We start from the raw sequence: 20890 nt of genomic DNA, 5'->3' as shown, positions 1-20890 counted from the left end.
CCATTAACAGCTGAGTCCTGGTTTCACAATTAATTTCTTAGCAAGATATTGCATTTTTATTCTTATCTCTAGGTATGAACTATGTCTTTTAAGCTGAAATGCTCAGAAAATGATACAGAGTGATTCTCAAAACCAGATTGCTTCTGATGAGATAATTAAAGAGTTGGTAAGTTTGGGTTTGTTTTTAAAAACCTCCTTGATAGTCTAAATCAGGGGTGCTTAAATCCAGCCCATGAGGCTGGCCTGGAAATGTTAAGAGACTGGCCCACAGTGCCTCTGGTGGCTAAAATGGACCACATGTGCCCCCCACACCTCTTTTTCACCCTCCATGGCTTCCTGCAGCACTCTGCTGGCCGAAACTGTGCCAAAAAAACAGGCCAAAAATGGCCTGAAAAACAGGCCAAAATGATCTGAAAAACAGGCCGAAAATGGCACAAAACCAGACTGAAAAATTGGCTGAAAAAATGGGGCCCAAATGGCTGAAGAACTGGACCAAAATAGTCAAAAACATGAGCTGAAAAAAGTGTAGAAAACAAGTGCTGCAAAAGGCCATGGAAGGTGAAAATGAGGCACAGGGGGACCGCGTGCGGATCCCCCATGTCCCATTTTGGCTGGCAGTGTGCTGCAGGAGGCATCTGTCCTCCCCCAGCCTTGCCACCGTACTCCCCCGGCCCGCAGACGAGGACTACAATGTTGATCAGGCCCTCGAAGATATCCAGTTTAACACAGTTTAAATATTTAGTAATTCTATAAGAGCTATCAAACAGAATGATAAACAATAATTACCCCTCTGATCTTACAACTAGGCTTTAAAAATACCGTATTTGTCACCCCCTTATAACACCTCAATTCATTGTTTAGAATATGTGTAAGGTTATTAAATATTTATTTCTCAGTGTTGCACAAGGACAAACTTTAAAGTACATATCTCATACAGGCTTTATTGCAGTACGGAGGAAGCAAGTTAGCTCTTGTTATTGCTACGTATGCTGCTCTATCTCTTTTACTGTTCTTTATTTAATAGGATAATTTGCCACCTTATTAATTTAGTTGGTTAATCTGGCAGCTTTTACAACATTAAATTGATTTTGTCAATCAATCATATGTTTTGATTATCAGTATTGTAGTGTGCAATCATGTATTTGCAAGGAATGTTCCTTGTTACTGCATAATCTAAACAAATTTAGGAATATAGAATCAAGAAATCTTAATACTTTTCATTGTTATATGCAAACATGATAGCCTTATCAGTTGATATTTTTATAAGAACTATATAAATGCTGCCAGTTCACCAGTTGAAGTCTTTTAATAGAAGTTACTGGGAGACTGTGGTGGTCTATGTACTTTTATTCTTCCTTGTAAGGATCTGTGTGTCATTGTGAGGAGCAGGGATACAAATGAGTTCTCCACTGATCTTGAGCCATTATAATCGTCATATTCATTTCATGATGGCATTGCACTATTTCTAATGAACAAGTATCCTCTAACTGTGTATGCATGACATGCTAAATGTGGTTAATTCTATAAACTGTTAAAATAATGATTGATCAGCATGTGATGTCAACATGTTTTGAAAATTGTGATTATTTCTTACTAACAATCAAGTTATCATTAATACATGCAATTTTATAGATTTTCTTCTTAAAATGTTAATGAGGTAACATGGTGTTTTCTCAATATTGCCTTTTTTACAATTAAATATTTTTGATAATGCTATGGTATTTTTATTCTTATTCACCACTCACAGTAGATGGCAGAGCCTTGTATGTTATAAATGGAATTTTCTCAGCTAAGGTGAAAATCATTGAGATGCATGTGGTCCTTGAAATCTTGACAACCCAAAGGGACGTAGACCTGATCTCCAGTTGGTAAATTGCAGTGTAAAATTCAATTTTTAAAAATGTCAGCCAGTGAAATAGAAAATATAAGGGGTCCCTGGAATTAGTATTAGACCAAAATAAATACATATGGAGTTCTTCTGGATACTTATTTGTCATAATACAAAGCTTTATGTATAGTTTACTTATAGTTTTATCTTTCAATCATAAAGAAAAAATATTAATAATCTTTAACTATTTCTTCCAGTGTACAAGAAATGGATTGGCTTATGAAAGACTTGAGCAAGAAGGACCTTCAACCCAAAGCTTGGAGATGTTTTTCTCAGGCTACCCCAGAATAGTAGGCCTGTCTCATTTCCCCAGTTTAACAAAACTAACTCTGGTTAGGCAGCACATCCAGTGCATTTCTGATTTAGAGAACTGTCCGTTTCTTAAAGAATTATGGATAGCTGAATGCTGTTTGAAAGTAAGTAGGAACTGAAATTCAGCATTTTACTTTCCAGTGGATGAGGAAATCTTCATTTAATGTGTACTCTTTTGCAACTTTTTCTGGGTTGAAGAATCTGACTCTTTGAGTGGTACACCCAGGATTATGTTAGAAAAAGTAGTATAGGAACAAACAGATATTTTTCATTTCTTTTTATTCATTATTTTCTTACATCATGAGAATAAACACTTTGTTGAATAACTAAAATGTTTTTGATTGAGCAGAAAAATATTGAGCAGGGGTAACTTTGGAAGAATACAATTGCCTAAGAGGCTATAGTCCCTGAACTAAAAGTCATCTTCTGTTTTTGGGATCCTGCCAGTTTGTACAACATTTTTCATGTTTTCTTACAGATTCTCATGGAGATTTATGTTATTCAAAGCATAATCCATAACCATTCTATCCACTTTTTTATTGTCCTTTTGCCATTCCAATGCTGCATCTGAATGTTATGATACTCACTTATCCCAACAGTGTTCTCATCATTTTTTTGTCCCAGTTTTAAAAAAAACCTCATCAAACTGCTCTCTGTGTTGGTGATTATAACACTTCTATGGCAGATGATAATTACACTGGGCTTGTATTATATTATATTATATATTATATTCTAGTAGTATTTTCTTACTGGCAAACCCTACGCCTAATTCTTTCAGAAATCATGCTTGAATTAAGTTTCTAAGCTCCTGCTGCAAGTAAGTTACACATTGTGAAAAATGTTTTCTAAGATACCCCAAACATTCCAAAATAGCTTCAGTGAAAACACCAACTCCCTTAATTTTACGTAACACAAGGTATAGTCAAAAACATTACTTTATAGGTGTGTATTTAATAATTTCTCCTCTCTGTTACATTAAAAAGATTTGCTTGCAATATAGAGCGAGCAAAATACTTTGTCACAGAATGTTCTAATTCAAAAGCAGGCAATTCCAACCTTAGCATGGACTTTTCCAAGATCAGAATGTTCTAAGACATAATATTTTGCACAACTTTTTAATGAATTTATAGACCTCACCTATTTTTGGAAAGAATGGCACTCTGAAGCTTCAGCTTGTATACTTAGATTTTAAGTCTGATTGTAGTCTTAGCAAAGATAGAGAAGTCTTGCCCAAGTAAAATGCCCCAATTCATTTCGGATCTAACTCATACCTCACCTTCAGTGTATTATTTGATGTTGTCCAGCTAATACCTGCTCAATTTTTGTTGATCTTGAAAAGCAAGGCCAGATTTGATTAGAACTTGGACAGAAAACCACTAGTAAATCTTAGTTGCTTGAAAAATGCAGCATTGTGCTATTATTGTATTGTTGTCACGAAAATTACATGCCCATGTTTGTGAAATGTCCAGTAATCAAACTTAATTCAGGAAAGGCTAACTTCTCCTTTGTTTCAAATTTATATTTGTGCATTAGAAGAAAAGTTGGTAATCATGAATTGTGGATCTGCTGCAACATTAAAACATTTTAAAAGCAGTAATAGTTCATTTTAAGTAATTAAAGGTTATTATTTATCCTAGAAGTATTTGGAGGAACCCAGGTCTATGTATAGAAAGGAAATTCTGAAAATATAGTGGTGTATGTCCATCTAATGAGATGGCTGACAGTGAAATTAAAGCTTAATGTGCCAGATTCAGATGCCAATTTGTCAGTGTGGTTAAGACATTTCCCCTAAACTCCTGTTCAACTTTCTGGAAATTCTGCATTTTCTTCATTAGTGACTTTAATTTCTTTGCAGAAAATTGCTGGTTTGGAAAAATGTGTTCTTTTGCAAAAACTTTACCTATATTGCAATATGATTTCCATTATTGAAAATCTGGAAATGCTACAAAAGCTAGAAGTACTTTGGCTTAATGGGAACCAGATTAAAGAAATACAGGTAAGATTGGGTTTTGAAGAGCTATTGATTCTCATCTATATCTTCTTTGTAAGGTTAAGCAAATGGGAGAGAAGAAGGTAATATTTAAATAGTTACAAATTGTGTAGGAAACAGTAGAACTGGTGATCCACTTTATTCCATTTTATTGCAGAAGCACTTTTATCACCAAGAGCACTTTCTGATCAATATATTTGGCAACAATACAAATATGATCTCAGCAATACTATCTTAGGTATCCCAGTTATACAAGTGATTAATTATATTTTGCAATCCACCAATAATTATAACAAATTATTCTGTCTTCCTTTCCCTTTTTTTGCTTCATTTCCCGCCTTCCTCTGAAGGAATGATGAATGGTGAACTAGAAGATACAATTAAGATTTAAACAATCAACATTAAAATTACCTGTTCTAAAACAAGTTAATAAAATAACCACCCAACCAGAGATTAAAATAATATTCACTTGAAAATAATACTCTAAGAGGACCTTGTTCTATAGTAGTAATAACTCTTCAGCTGTCTAGAATAGATGAACAAAGGATGTCCTCCACTGTAATTTAAAATAAAATAGCATAATATTAAGCATAATACGATATTCAGACAGTGCCAGAATTGCAATGCTATTGGCTATATTAAAGGAATAAAATTATTAGAAATCTAAATAAAATAGTTGTAGAAAGCCTGCTTTTAATGGTTGTAGTTTGTCCTACTCAGAAAACATGCAGAAAATTAAATAAAATACAGCTTTGTTTAAAAATTTTTTCCAAAACCATTTGCTTTATGCAACATAGTCTAATGTATTTAAAGAATAGCTACATTTCTTAAGAGTTTGCAACATTATATGATTCTAAATACAATAATCTGTATTTTTACAGGGGCTGACTTCATTGCAGAGGCTGAAAGAACTCAATCTTGCAGATAACAATATTAGTAAAATTGGTACAAGATAACACTGTATTCTGAATATCTGTTATTTTTCACATTACTAATGGAGTAAACAACAGTGAACAGATTTTCTTCCTTGAAATCCTTCTCTTGCTCTGTAGTTTGTCATTTACATTAGTATGAAAATTTTATATTCTATGCTATGCAGTACAAATAGTACAGATAAGTTTTTAGATGCTGAGCTTAACGGTTTTACCTAGGTGAGATTTTAGTGACAATAAGACAATCTTCAAGTGGGTTTCCTATTAATAGGATATAAGTTTCATTTTGTTACCAATTTTTTTAATATGTACAAATAATGAGCATTTGTAATCACATCATGTTTTGACACTAATAATAAGAAAAAAAGGTATTGTGAGACACATCAATCCCATTTCAGCCTATTTCATGCTAATTCAGCCCAGAAATTGATACTGGGTTTGAGGCATCAGTCAACTCTTTTGGCCAAGTCATGGACTTTGGCTCTGATGTTGCTGTATCACTGACATCATTGTGCAAAAGAGGAACCATAACCATTCTGGATCAGAGGTGCATATTTCTGATTATTATTGGCATAGGAACATTAATGGGTGTAGAGCAGGGGTGTCAAACTCGCGTCATCATGATAGTGTCATGTGACATATTGGGACTTTTTCCCCCTTTGCTAAACCAGGGAGGGACCAGCATGTGACGCATCTGGGCCGCGGGCTGCGAGTTTGACACCCCTGGTATGGAGAGTAAAGAAGATGATGCAACAAATCTTATATGTCTCTATTTAAGTCATCTTTCTTAGTCTACATTGGGAGAGGGCTACTGTGTTCAGGTCATCCCATAAACTTCCACAGGCAGTTGTTGATTATTGTGGAAAATAGAATATTATTGGCAATCCAATCCAATATTTTTTAAAAGATTTACCCATGTATAGGGAAATTTATTTTTCCATAGAAATTGTTCTATTGCATTTACTTGTATGTCATTATAATTCAGAAGAAATCATTGAAAGAAAGAAAAAAGATTCTTGAATCAACTTTTTTCCTATTTCTTCCATGGCATACCCATATTCTTTTCCTGGCAACAATATAGAAGTTATATGAGACTACTTTCTTCTTTTTTCAATCTTTCCTACAGCCTTGCATTTCCAGGTGTCTTTCTGACTAACCACTAACCAGATCTGACCTTGCTTAGTTTTTTTAATAGCAACCAAGACCAGAACAGAGAGAAAAGTTCAAGAATAATTTCTGTCCTTTTCTCTTTTAGGAAACCACTTGGATCCAAGTGAAAGCATTGAAAAATTAAATTTGTCTGGTAATAGAATACGCTCATTTAAAGTAAGTGTTGTCTTCTCTTTGGCTTGATTGATGTAATTGGTGTATTTATTAATCTATTTTATTATTCAGATTTATAAAGCTACCTATCTCAATGTCTTGGCAGCTCATAGCAAAAACAGTATAAAAACAGAAATACAGATACAACACAAATACAATAATTTAAAAACAAAAACAATATAAAACCATATAAAAGTCATATAACCCTACAAAAAATTCATAGCTGAGGCAGATAATATCCATCAGTACCAATTGATACATCCTTTGCACAGCTGTGCCACACTCTTGGATCCCCATGTCTGTTGACAGAACCATCTTTTCAGAGTCTTGGACATGTATAGTAAGTTGCGCCAATCCAACTTCTGGGGGATAATGTTCCAAAGAAGGGGAAGCACAGCAGAAAAAGCTGTTTTCCTGGCTCCTCCAGATGACAATCCCTGGCTGATGGGACATAGACTATACCCTTCATGCTAGACCTGATAGGACATGTAGCTATGATTGGGGTCCCTCAAATAAAACAGTCCCATATAATGCAAGGATTTATAAGTTATCACCAGCTTTTTGACTTGGACCTGGAAGCAAAATTGGCAAACAGTGCAATTCACGGAGGAGCAGGGTAATATGGAGAAAGGTTATTTGTTGTTAAGGAAATGTAACATTGAAGTATTTCAATTTATTTTATTCCTAGGTTTCTGCAGGTTTTATCTAAATGGTGAAGCCTAGAATAGTTCTTGATATTAGATATATTTGAAAGTGGTGCTTTTTCATTTTTTTCTTTTGCAAAGGAAATTACCAATTTGGCAAGATTACCTCACTTAACAGACCTGTGTTTGAATGACCCCCAGTATGAAGCTAACCCTGTTTGTCACCTTTGCAATTATGCAACACATGTGCTATATCACATTCCTTTGCTTCAAAGGCTTGACACTTATGATGTATCTTCTAAACAAATCAAAGAGCTGGCAGAGGTGAGTACAGATTTTAAGAACCAGAAAGAGGTTACTGTTAGCTAGTTACATGAGTATTCCATCCTAGGAGTTAAAAAAAACCAACCGTTTCCTCTTCTTTGTATATATGATCATGCACATCGTAATACTTACTAATTGAGAAATGTAAATGTGTATGTGTGTGTGTGTGTAATATAAAAATAATATAATTATATGTTAATGTTCGGTTATTTTTTAAATTAATAAAACATTTTAGTTAATTATAGGTTTGCTTGATTATCCAACGTAGTTTAATCCTAATTTTAGCAGTTGTTTGAATAGGACAGAAGAATCCTTTTCCAGGGGAGAAGAGTTATGTTAACGGGACCATCTCTATTGCTAAATGTAGAAAGCTTACAGGAATAATTATCTCCTGGGCTGCATTTTGAATGTTGCCCAGATTCAGTCATGAATGGCAGGAAAGTGATCCTCTCTTCCATAAATTGATACATTTATAATAGCTACTCAGAGTTACCTCTCAGAGTCGCCTGAACCACGAGATGGGCAGGAAAAAAAAAAAAGATAAATAAATTAGTGTTAGTTCATTAACTGTTCTTGATGTCATCATTATATGGAGCTGCTTGCTGTAGAAGCAGTGGACAGTCTCTTCCCAGAGAAGAGCAGATTATCTACCCTAAGGAATGGTGAAAGCATTACTACTGTGTGCGAATGGGCCTGCTGAAGGTAGAGAAAGTATAAAATGGAGATTGAAATGCTTTCCTATAAGAGGCTCTTCCATATTGTGTCCAACTTGTTCAAACTTGGGGGCTACAATCCCAGAATGGCAGGATGATATTTTAGAATTTTTAATTTGTTATTGTATCCTTAAATGCCAACATTTAGCTCCTTTCTGAGTTTCCCTTTTATCTTTTGAAGACAACTGTGATGAAAAAAGTGATGTACTACAATATGCGAATCAAGAGTGTTCATAGACAACTGAATGAGGAGCTTGAAAAGCTAAGAGAAAGAAAGAACAAACTACAGAAATTGCCTGAAGATCGTCTCAAACATTTCAGCTGCTATGTGAAACATGTAAGAAAGGCAAACCCTGCCATCACCAAAGTAAATTCTGGCTGAATCCTATTGTTTGAATTCTACCATTGAAGTTTCAAGTGCCTGCCTACAATCTGTTGTTATACATTCAGAAATTCCAAGTAGGAATTACTTACTTCCCCCAGAAGTAAGAGAGCAGCAATTCAGTAATGAGCCTTTCGTCAATAAAAAGCTTGGTACAGTGCAGGCTTTACAACCCAGAATGTTCCAGGTTTAATCCTAGGATGAAAATTTCAGAGTTTAGGATGGGATTAGGATCATTCTGACCCATCTGGCCTTTTGTATAGCTGTGAAGTCCTTGTTTCATGCCAGATCTGGCACTCCGAGTGTGTTAAGGGCCCCATTTCTTGGCTATATTAATATCTTTGGCAATAGTTTTACTTGGAAACCATATATATTTATTTTGTATTTTTTATTATGTTCTTATGATACAGCCTGCCCAGAGTCAGAAGATGGGTGGCTATAGAAATCAAATAAATAACTACAAAAGAAATTATTTTATAGACTAATCCAGTCTCATGACATGAAATATTTAATCGAAATTTAATTAGTTATTTACTAATAATAATCACAGGCCCTTAGGAAGGGCTTGATAGGTGACAAGAATGGCAAGCCCAGTCCAAACATCTGGCTGACTGAATGACAAACAACACTAATAATACTTAATAAAAAAATGCTGCCCAGAGTTCCTCATAAGGGAGGGAGGCAGCATACAAATTTAATAAATAATTAGTAAATAAAACCATACATAATATTTGAGCAAATTGCTGAGTCTTCCTGGTTTAATATTGAACTCCAAATACAACCCAACGGAATAGAATTTGGAATGTAGCTGAAACATACTTCCGCTTTGCAATTGGTCAATAAATCAGTACATCGTAATATATGTTTACCAAGTCTTTAAAGCAAAATTCAAATTTGTCTTAGCAAACTATTCCAGAAAAAGTATCAACGTGGAGTCCCAAAACAGAGTAATACCACAGTATAAAAGGGGAAGGGAAATTAATTATTTCCTTTTTCTGATTTTTGTTTGCTGACTAGTCTCACTACTCTCATTGCCTATTGCTCTTAAAAGTCCATTTTGTTTTTGTGGAAGCAAATACTTGGGAAGAGACATTTTTGCATTGAAAGTGTATCTGAAGGAAAAAGTTCTCCCTCCCTCCTCTGCATCACAATCTACATGACCTTACATGACTGTTGTTTTTTTTAAATAATTAAGTGATGGATATTAGATATAGTTTTAGAATGTGTGTCTATTGCATACTTTTGCTCTAAATGTTGTAGTATTTTTCTTCATTGTGGAATAACATTTTATTCTTCATTGTGGAATAACAACTGAAATATTTTCTTATTTATGGAGTGATGTGCAACAAAACACACGTACTGTTTCTTGTTCTATTTTTGCACATTATTTTGTTTATACCATTTTGGGCATTAGCTTTTCAATAAATGTTCATATCCTTCATACATTTCAGTCAAACTAACCCACTGCTTTTGCTTTCTGTCTTAAAAAAGCTGGAACGTGAATTGATGGAACTTAAAGCAAGTGGTAGAATACAAGCTAGTAAAGTTACTTCAAATTGGAACTTTGAATATGAAAAATCAGATGGGGAAGTGGAGAGTCCAGATGAGACCCCAGAAGAATCCAGTCTGGAGCAACTATTTCTTCATAAATTAGATGCCCTCAAAAGAAGAATAAATTTCTGGAACAAGAAACTGCAGGAGTATGTACATCTTGTGAAAGGTGCAAGGGCTGCTGTTTGAACAGGTTTGGGACTTGAAGACACTGAATTCATTGCTTGAGATAAGATCCACTTTGGGCTTGGGGATTGCATGCTAGTCCTCAGTTTCTTCATACATGCCTGTCCTCTGGAAGAGGCAGGTAGGATGCTCTGCTGAGTTTATGTCATTGTGAAGGAATTTGTAGGAAGGAGAAAAGTACTCAAGAAACCCATAAAGTAGGACTTGAAAGTCTATCTCTACTGAAATAAAGTATAAAGTAGGATTTTAGGACTTGAAAGGCTATGTCTATATAAATTCAGTACTGAATATCTAGAACCTAAATGAGAAAGTTTAATCGTTTAATCTCAGTACTTCTTTTAAAAGTACTCAATATTTAGATTTGTTTTAACTGAACAAAATTCTTTCATCAGTTAAAAAGTCCTCCTAATTGGAAGGATAGCAGGGTTGTTGTTTTTTACATGAATGATTTTCATTACATATTTTTACATTAATATATGTCAGGGGTCTTCTAAGAAAAAAAAAACATTTCTTCTTTTCTGAAATAGTTTCTGTTAGGACATTAACGTGATGATGAAAGCAAAAATATTGTATTTACCTGAAAGGAAAGTGGGTGTTTCCACAAATAATTCTCCTCTGTAATGGGAGGACTGTCTTCCATTTGCTGAAAAATGGAGTGTGATGAGTAAGGTTGATAATTTCAGGGATGCATGAATAGCCTAAAATTCAGGATCACATTTCTTGGAGGTACAAGGATACATTTATTTTAGCTGGGAGTAACATTGAACTTTGACAAGTCCTGGATTTCTTTAAATAACACCATCCTTAATCTAACATTTAAAAAGAGAGCATGTGTTTATTCTTTTATTATAACAACTTTATACATGCAATGGAGTACAGGTACACTTTTGGTTCTTGCAGAGCACTTGATAAAAACTGAATACTGGTTGTGTTTCCGCTGTATCTGTTTAAGTTAAATAAGTTAAATAAGACAGATACGTGTGTTTTAGTAGGGAAAAGTTGGAAAGTCAGAAAAAAAAACAACCCTTCATTAGGACCTTCCTTGGCTCTGAGGTTCTGCATATTCATAAAGCTTGCTGTCTAGTTCTTCAGATCGTTGCTTTTTTCTGTACTTTGCCATTCACTGTGAATCTTCAGCTATGATGTATCCTGTGTATTTTTTGCAGAATTGAAACTATTTATCAAGTGGAAGTCAAGAAGAAGAAGAAAACCAGCAATTTGGCAGTACAGTTTTTGCTTACTGAACTGGAATCTGTGGGAAACACACGATTTGAAGAGGGATCACCAAATGATGTTTGGTACAGTTGTTTTGCAGTATTCTAAAATTTTAATCTTCAATCTTGCAGTGTTCTAATGGCTCCAACTAAGCATCAGGAGTAGAAGGGGTTGAGGCCACTGGCTGTGGAGCATGCATGATATATTTATATGCTATTGGCTGTCTAAAAACAGGGAAACTGACAGCAAGTCAGTCTCCGCAATAAGAAATGTAGTGGCCCAGTGCCTTCTAAAATACAACTTTTTATGTTCCATATGGAGTCTTGGCAGTTGGGACATCATAACAACCTATAATTTAAGGAAACTGAATATTTTGTACAGAAAACAAGAGAGGAAATTTACACTAAATAAAGGAAAACAAATGTGGTTAATTCAGAGAGATACTCTTGGTCAATCAGAAAGTAAATGAAGTGTGAACAGCTGTAAGAGAAGAAATGGTAGAGCCTGAGGGCAGTGTCAAAAAGGGGATCAGCCTAGAATTTCTACATAGCTATAAGCATCCTAAATCCAACCTCCTATGAATTATCATGACTCTTATCTAAGTTTTAGCAGGTGCTAAACATTAATGGAGAATATTCCTGTGCGTAGGCATAAGCAGTAAATCTGGAATTTGGAAATTGGAACTTCCCATGTGATCCTGGTCTTTTGCATCTGACCACTACTCTAAATATAACTTCGGAGCAAAAAGCAGGATATAAATCTTCCCTTCCTTGAACTCTGTATGCCACTCAATCTAGCTTGTAATTCATCCTTGTTTTGCTACCTAGATAGCATTATAGAGAGATTCAGATATAGTTACCATAGGCTTACTTATAATATATGAGAAAAGACTGATTTCAACAAAAAAAGGGAAATCTCCATTCACAAGGAAGCGGAAAATAGTATGCAGCTGTGTACAATATGTATTGTACAGCAAACCCCTCCAAAATGCAATAAAGCAATAAATTGCATTGCTACTATACCCAACCAACATTCTTCTACTCTGCCATGTCTCCCTCAGTAAATGTTAAAGTACCAAATAACAGCTTTGGAGTACTCTACAGGTTGTCATTCACTCCTTTATAGCACCTCACATAGACATCTCATTGCTGGTTTATCACTACTATAGTCTGTACTTGGAACAAATACTGTACAGGTAGTCTTTGATTTATAAACACAATTGAGATTGGAATTTTCATCATAAGTCAGTGCAGTTATAAAGCAAATTATCATGATGTTACCTGGTTTAGGTAGTGAAATGTCTGCAAGAAAACAACCAAGCCCAAATAACTTATGTGAATAGACTGATTTTACAACCGTTTTTACCATGGTTGTTAAGTGAATCACATAGTTGTTAAGTAAATGCAGCTTTCCACATTGATTTTGCTTGTCAGAAGCTGATGGGCAAGTTTGCATATCGCAATTTTGAGACTGCAAGATGTTGCAACCATTATAAATGCAAATGTGAATTGTGACTATGGGGGATGATGCAAGTGTCGTAACTTGAAGGATGGGTCATAACTCAATTTTCTGAGGCTATCATGACTTCAAACCATTGTTAAATGAACAGTTGTAAGGTGAGGACAACTTGTATATAATTATGATGGATGTGGCTACCCAGACCTTTGTGTAGGATAACATATACAACTTTTTTCCAAGAAGTAATTTACTTCAAATAATATATATGGCAATAATTACTAGTTTACTTCATTCAAAGGAAAGCATTTTTTTCTGAGAAAACTGGGACAGAAATATCTTGGGTTCAGTTACAAATGTTTTCAGACAAGCATGCCAAGATCAGTTTTCAACTCTGAAGGTTAATGTTGTTGATCATTTTAATCAGTATTAGATGAACCAATGGTCTGATTTGCTGGAACAGCTTTCCCTGTTACGTTTTGTGCTCAAATCTATTGCATTCAAAATAAAGGAATATAAATTTAGTGTAAGGTATTGAACGCTTGAAAGTAAATAAAATGCAAATTAATTGTAAATTTTAGCTCCTTTCTCACCACCTCACAGATACTGTTTTTTTCAGGAAAATATTGAGGAATCTTCCTGCTGTTTTTATCTGAAAATAACAGTAATTATCTTCCAAATTGAGCAATAGTCTTAGACTTTATTGTAATGTAATTAATGGAAGGAGAGGTTTTTGTAAATTTTGTCTAATCTATTTGGGCAGGGTACCTTCCTATTGAGTAATTATAGTGACTCAAGTCCTCTTTCTTAACCACAGGTTTAATTCATGCTATGAATTGATTTTATCCCGATTTTGTGCCTGGGACTTCAAAATATATGGCATCACTGCATTGAAAGTAAATCGTGTCATTAGGGTGCACAACCGGATTTTGAGGCTGACTTTTGAGGAAAAATTCCAAAAATTTTTGGATAAAGAAGAGCTAAATGAATCCATGTGAGTTGATTTTAAAGAAAATTAATTTTAAAAAAGATAATCGGCCTTTGCTTTTTTGTGCTTTTATTGAGTGCATTGTCTGCATAATAAACCTATCTATCTGAAAAGTGAGTTCAGATTGCAGTGGACTTACTGTAAGGATCCATTCAACAATATTATTACATGTGAGAGTAGGAATATATTGTGATTTTATTAATTGTGTGGTTATTTTAGGGGTCTGATATGAGGCTTGAAATTTAGGTGGTTTCTATTTATCTGGTCATCCAGTAATCTGCTTCCTCTTAATGTTTACACCATAATCAAGCATTTCACCAGTTAAAGCATATTATGAGCTGGAATAGGAATTTGTGTAAGGAATGCAAATCCTATGGGCTGGAGGCTAAAACATGTGAACAGTTGCAGGAATTGGGTCTGTCTAGCCTAGTGAAAAGAAGGACCAGGGTTGACACGATAGCAGCATTTCAATATTTGAGAGGCTGCCAGAAAGAAGAGGGGATCAACCTATTTTCCAAAACACCAGAAGGTAAGACAAGAAACAATGGATGGAAACTTAACCAAAGAGAGAAGCAACCCATAACTAAGGATAAATTTCCTAACAGTGAGAACAATTAACCAGTGGAAAGACCTGCCTTCTGAAGTTGTGGGTGCTCCATCATTGGAAGCATTTAAGAAGGGACTAGACAGCCAGTCTGGAATAGTCTAGTGTCTCCTGCTTGAACAGAGGATTGGACTAGACCTCCAAGGTCCTTTCCAACTCTGTTATCCTGCAATTTTGATTGTTTTATCACAGGAAATAAAAATAGGAAGGGTTCTTATGCTATCAGAAATGATGCTACTAACTCAGAAACACTACCGTAACATTCTTCATTGGCATATGGCTGCTCCTCAACTCAGTCCAATATACTTGATGAATCTGCTAAATAAATTAATGAAAATGAACAGTAGAGGTAAAGAATACCCAATGTAGGAATATACGGAAATCAATATATTACTCCTATCAAGCTTGAGGCACTTGATAGGAGTAACAATTTATTGTTTCATTAACTAGCATGGACTGCAAGCTAGCTACTGCCTCATTAGGTGCAAGGGTTATGGTTCATAAAAATATTGTGTGAAAAGTTAGTTATTTCTATTTGGAAGACTATTAAAAAGTTTACTATGTAAGATTTTTAGTATTGGGTGATTAAGGAATTCCTACATTTCTACATTTTATAAAAATAAAATAAAAAGCAATCTGAAAAAAATATTAAAATATACTTTAGTTTTGGATGAAACAAAAAAACCAGGTTTTTTAAATTAAAAATAAAAATAAAAAAACATTCAAATATTGTCAGATGAATTTCAAGGGCAGCATTTTAAACCTGAAATGCACATTAAAAAGCTGCTTTGCCTTCAAGCCTCTTGTCATATCATAGGTGATGGGGAAATCTGGAGACGTTCTAGAAACGTTCCTTAAAAAAACCCGCTTAAGTTCTTCTTATGTATTATGTGCATCTTTATGTGAAGGTGTGATTGTGTGTGATTGTAAAAATGAAATATGAATCTTTAGATCGGAACAATTCTGAACAGAGAAATGTGAGGGAATGAATGTTTAAACTTTTCTCTAAAACAGTGTTTCCTGGCTAAACATTCTTCAAGTTGCTTCTCATTCAAAAGGAAGGTTAATTATATGTTTGTTTCATTTTGATATTGTTAGAAGATTAGTACAGATAAGAAGGAAGCCATATATATCCACACAAAAGTGAATGACGGTGATATTTATTACTGTACAAGCTTAAAGCAAAGTACATTTATAATAATTTCAATGGCCAGTAATTGTGTACCTAACAACTAGGCATCTGTTATAAGTGAGTACACTAACCGAATTCTCCTAAAAGTATACTAACAGAATTAAACATTTCAAACTTCTGCTGTTAATTTTCCTTCATGATTCAAAAAGCTAGCTGCTCCTTTCTCCCTCCTCCTACCTTTATTTACAGCACAACTTAGGAATGCTGATACCTTTTCCTGCCTTGCCAAATTTACTATTGTCAATCCTTCTTAACTCATTCTTTTCCAGTTTTCTAGCACTAGAACCACCTGTTGTTTTTTGTTTTGCCACCATTTTACCAATCCTGTACTCTCATTTTTACCCTTTTGTAGATTTCTTCTTGATCTTCAGCTGCCTTAGGTTTCTTCCCAGTTTCTTCTCTCTTCCTGTGGATCATTTACTTTCTTCCCCTTCCAGTCATTGGTTCCTCTGGCCCACATCCCATTTGCCTGAACAGTTGGTTCAGGTGTTGGGAGAGACTGTGTGGGGTGGCAAAAGGGAAGCCCTCTTTTGAAGGGGCTTCCAAGTAGCTTTTGGTTGAGTCCAAGACAAATACTGGCTCCACCTAGGAGAGATGTGATGATGATGATGATGATGGCTTTATGAATACTTATTAGCCATGGTAATACCATAATGCCTTCTTGTGGATCAGAAACTTGGAGCAAACAAGGAAGGAATGTTATCATTTGTAGGAAGCCTTGGTATAAGACAGGATAATAAATTAGGTGAACCTTGATCTTTTCTAGCAGAATAACTGAGTCAAGGATTTAATTATTCTGCCCCTGACAGTTCAAAAATTTGTTTTTAAAATGTGTTTGTTCTTTCTCTTCATGTCTCCACTTTTCCCTTCAGAAACTTCAAGAAGATGTTGGAGTACCTCTTCTATGTATCTCCCCCTGAAATACCCTTGAATAAAAAGCAATTAATTCAAATTCTGGAAGAAGGTTTTCAGGAAGCAAAAACAGTAAGTAGAAGTTCCAAAACAGTAGGACATAACTTTCTTTTTTTTTTTCCTGTTTATGTCTTCCTATTAGGGAACATTTTATTAAAAAAATCTGAATAATCAAATGTGTTGGGTATAACAATGATACACCAACTAAGTTTGGGTGAATAAATATATAAACCAAGGTTTGGGTGTTTGTAACTTGTAGCTTTAAGCACCAAACTGCTTGTAATTAACTAATTAAGGGTGCGGTTACAAACGGCAATAAAAGGCAGTAAGAGAAACGTAATCTCTCTGCTTGATCTCTGCTTGATTTCTGCTTGCTACTGTTTGTTTGCTACTGTTTGCTACAACTGTTTGAATACCTGAACGAAAGGACTATTTCATTGATGTGCTGATATCCTGTGAATACTCAGCGTTGTCTTCAAAAGGAAAGGTATCAGAGGAGAAGATATCGTTACAAGCAGATAAGGATATAGAACTGACTAGTGAATGGACTAAGTTACTGAATGGATATATTTGTGAATGACATATGGACTGATTGACAATGTTTAAACTCTAATTGGATTAAACAACTATTTAAACTACAAAAACAGTGTTTGTCATCAGTGTGTGTAAACTCTAGGGCCCTTCCTCTCTCATTTGGCTGCCTGGCTTGACTGCTGCTGCACATTCTGTTTTGGGGGTTTGTCCCCAAACACTAACATTGGTTATGGGCCCAGTGAGCACAGTCTAACTAACCATGATATAGCAGTGAGAGTTGGTGTGAGTTGCACATTACTGTAAAAACAAACTGTTTTTTTTCAGTAGTTTTTAAATAGCTACATATCTGAAGAGCAATGGCACAAGTAAATTTGCCAAATCTGTCCATGATATCCAGACTAGATGGAACGAACTATGTTTCATGGTCAATGAAATGTAGTTTACTTCTACGAAGAGAAGGTTTGTGGGACATAATAACAAACCCACCAGATGTGACTAACTTAGATCCTAATGTTGAAGAGGATGACAAAAAGATACAAGACTATAAACGAAAGAATGAGCAGGCTTTATGCATCATAGGACTGACTCTCTCTGACCAGCAACTTATCCATATCCGTGGAGAGGAAAATGCTGCAAACTGCTGGGAGAACCTCAGGAAGATATATGTTCGGGACAGTGTTACCGGTAGGCTATTAGAAGAAGCCAGAAGAAGGAGTGAACGTGACCAGCTGAGAGAAGATAAACCTAATAAAGAAGAGAAATTATCTTCAAAGCTTGAAAGAAACCAACTAAGTAAATTAAAGCACACGGAAGAAGAGAATTTATCTTCGACGGCATACACAATTAAAAGGTGTTTTAATTGTGGAGGCAGAGGACATTTGGCAAGATTCTGCAAAAAAGAAAAAAGCGAGAATGTAAAAAAGCCAAAGAAATCTTTTGAACTAGCCATGTTTAGCAACTGTGATGTGAAGAATGATTTATGGGTGGTGGACAGTGGTGCATCCCACTGCATCACGAGAGATAAGACAAAATTTATAAAAATGTCTACAAGCTCTCAACATATATCACTTGCTAATGGCTGGAACCTCAAGGCCAAGGGAGAAGGTATTGCATACTGTCCATGCTTAAACCAGGATATAAAAATGTTGTATGTACCACAGTTAAAGGTGAACTTGCTTTCTGTAAGGGTATTAGACAAACTAGGTTATGTAATTACATTTAAGGATAATAATTGCATAATTGAAAAAGATAACAATAGGGTAACTGCAGCTTTAAATGGAACATTGTATGTATTACATGATAGTAAGAAAGGGGAGGCACAGACTGTATTTAACAATATAAAGCCTCATAATGAATGTATCCATTTATTGCATAGGCGTTTGGGGCATGTAAATTTTAAAATGCTAAAACGTACAGTAGAGTTATCTGATGGAATAAGGTTAAAACCGTGTGATAAATATTTGCGTTGTAATGTCTGCTGTGAAGATAAGAGTAAAATATTGCCTGCAAATAGGCTAAATGGTTTCAAAACTAAAGAACCTTTAGAAGTAGTATTTGCAGACATTATAGGTCCAAAGAAACCCAGTATGGGGGGGTGCTCGATATATACTGAGCATTATGGACCATTATTCTAGATATGGGTTTTGCTACCTAATGAAAAGCAAAACTGAAACATATCAACATTTCTTCAACTGGTTAAAATTTGCAGAAAGAAAGACTAAACGGCAACTGATAACCCTGGTGACAGATAATGGTACGGAATTTGTTAACAGCAAATTCCAGAATAGATTAAAGGTAGCTGGAATAGAGCACAAGAAATCTGCACCATACAGACCACAACACAACGCATTTATTGAGAGAAGAGGCCAAACACTACAGGCAATGGTTAGAACAATGTTAACTGATTCTGGATTACCTGATTCTTTGTGGGGGGAGGCCACAATGTGTGCTAATAACATATTAAACAACGTTGTTAATACAACTACTGGTGAAATACCATTCACCATGTGGCATGGCAGGAAGCCTGATCTGAGTTACCTGCACACATTTGGTGCACCAGCATGGGTGCATATCCCTACACAACTCAGGCGTAAAGGGCAACACAGAGCTAAACAATTATTCTTCGTTGGTTACCAAGCAAACCATAGGGCATATAGATTTTGGGAGAAAGGCACATCTAAGGTGTTATGCAGTGCCAATGCCCAATTTCTAGAGCACGTAGGATGGGATAAGTTAGAACAGGATAACAATAAAGAAGTAATTATTGAATCCTATAGAAATCCCATTAATTATCCCTGTAACTTTAAGAATAAAGTAAAGAGACAAATACAGGCAGAGATAGAGCCCATAAAGGAAGAAATAGTACCAATAGCTGAGCAAGCTGAGGAACATGAACAGGTAGTAATTCAAAAAAGTCCTCATACTAGCCCAGAAATTCCCAGAAGAACTACACGAATATCTAGACCGCCTGATAGATACCAGGCTAACACAGTGTGCCAGATTAATAAAGTTCCATATACTGTAGATGAAATAAACATGTATTCTACTAAAGATAAGGAAAGTTGGTATGCAGCAATGAATAAGGAATTGAAATCCTTAAAGGATATGAAAGTATATGAAAACGCGAGATTACCTGTTGATATAAAACCCATTGGCTGCAAATGGATTTTTAAGATAAAAACTGAAAAAGATGGTAATATAATCCATAAGGCACGATTAGTAGCCCAAGGTTTTAGACAAAATGCCAATGACTATGACGAGGTATTTGCACCTAGCCTTAAAGCAGCAACATTAAGGGCAGCTTTAGTGTGGGCAGCAAGCAAGAAATATATAGTCAACCATCTAGATGTAGAAACTGCTTACTTGCACGCTCCACTAAGACATACTGTATACATGAAAAAACCTATTGGATTTAAAGGTGAAAATAATAATGATTATTGGTTGTTAAAAAAGAGCCTCTATGGTCTTAAACAATCAGGCTATGAATGGAACCAGTATATTGTAAAGGAACTAAACAATATAGGGTTTAAAGCTGGTTTAGCCGATCCATGTCTATTTAAAAGGGAGACAAATGGGAAAATATCATTATTACTATTATTCACAGATGATATTGCTTTGATTACAGAAACTAATGATGAAGCTAATAAAATCATAGCATCATTAGCTAAGAAAATAAAAATCAAGCAATTAGGGGAGATAAAGAAATATCTAGGTGTGAATATACTGAAAACACAGAAAGGTTTTAAGATATCTCAGGAGGATAAGATATCTAAATTGCTAATAGATTATAAGATGGAACTTTGTAAGACTGCAAAGACTCCAATGAGTCAGGATATTTGCAAAATGGATGCTCGAAGTCCCAAGTTTGATAAGGTAATATATCAATCTTTGATTGGTAGCTTATCATACATTAGCAATTGGTCAAGGCCAGATATTGCTTATGGTGTTAATCAACTGGCACGACATAATAATGATCCACTACAATGTCATTGGAAAGCATTAAAGAGAATTTTGAGATATCTTAAAGGAACATTACACCATGCACTGTATCTAGAACCAAAAGGTGATCTAATACTGAGTGCTTATGCAGATGCTAGTTTTGCATCAGAAAGAGACACAAGAAAGTCAACTTCGGGAACAGCCATAATGCTGGGTAAAACATTAATAGGTTGGAAGTCAATAAGACAACAGCATATAAGTTTGTCCACTATGGAAGCAGAATTCTCCTGTTTGTCGTTATTATGTA

The 20890-nt window shown here is 35.1% G+C and overlaps 1 protein-coding gene across 1 annotated transcript in view; it reads left to right on the top strand.

The window, feature by feature from the left end:
- Positions 1-20890, top strand: part of LRRC9 (leucine rich repeat containing 9) — a 71371-nt gene that overhangs the window by 2211 nt on the left and 48270 nt on the right. Inside the window, exons 2-12 of the mRNA XM_087922334.1 lie at positions 73-166; positions 2086-2304; positions 4056-4196; positions 5072-5135; positions 6378-6448; positions 7231-7413; positions 8308-8463; positions 10000-10208; positions 11412-11543; positions 13733-13909; positions 16572-16683. Coding sequence (XP_087778460.1) covers positions 110-166; positions 2086-2304; positions 4056-4196; positions 5072-5135; positions 6378-6448; positions 7231-7413; positions 8308-8463; positions 10000-10208; positions 11412-11543; positions 13733-13909; positions 16572-16683 — 1521 coding nt within the window. The 5' untranslated portion in view covers positions 73-109. The remainder of the gene's footprint in view (positions 1-72; positions 167-2085; positions 2305-4055; positions 4197-5071; positions 5136-6377; positions 6449-7230; positions 7414-8307; positions 8464-9999; positions 10209-11411; positions 11544-13732; positions 13910-16571; positions 16684-20890) is intronic.

This window comes from Pseudonaja textilis, chromosome 1 (genome assembly GCF_049901715.1).
Source record: "Pseudonaja textilis isolate UNSWEBS1 chromosome 1, rPseTex1.2, whole genome shotgun sequence".
Lineage (NCBI taxonomy): Eukaryota > Metazoa > Chordata > Lepidosauria > Squamata > Elapidae > Pseudonaja > Pseudonaja textilis.
The sequence above is the reverse complement of the archived record's forward strand: the minus strand, read 5'-3'. Positions and strand labels throughout refer to the sequence as shown.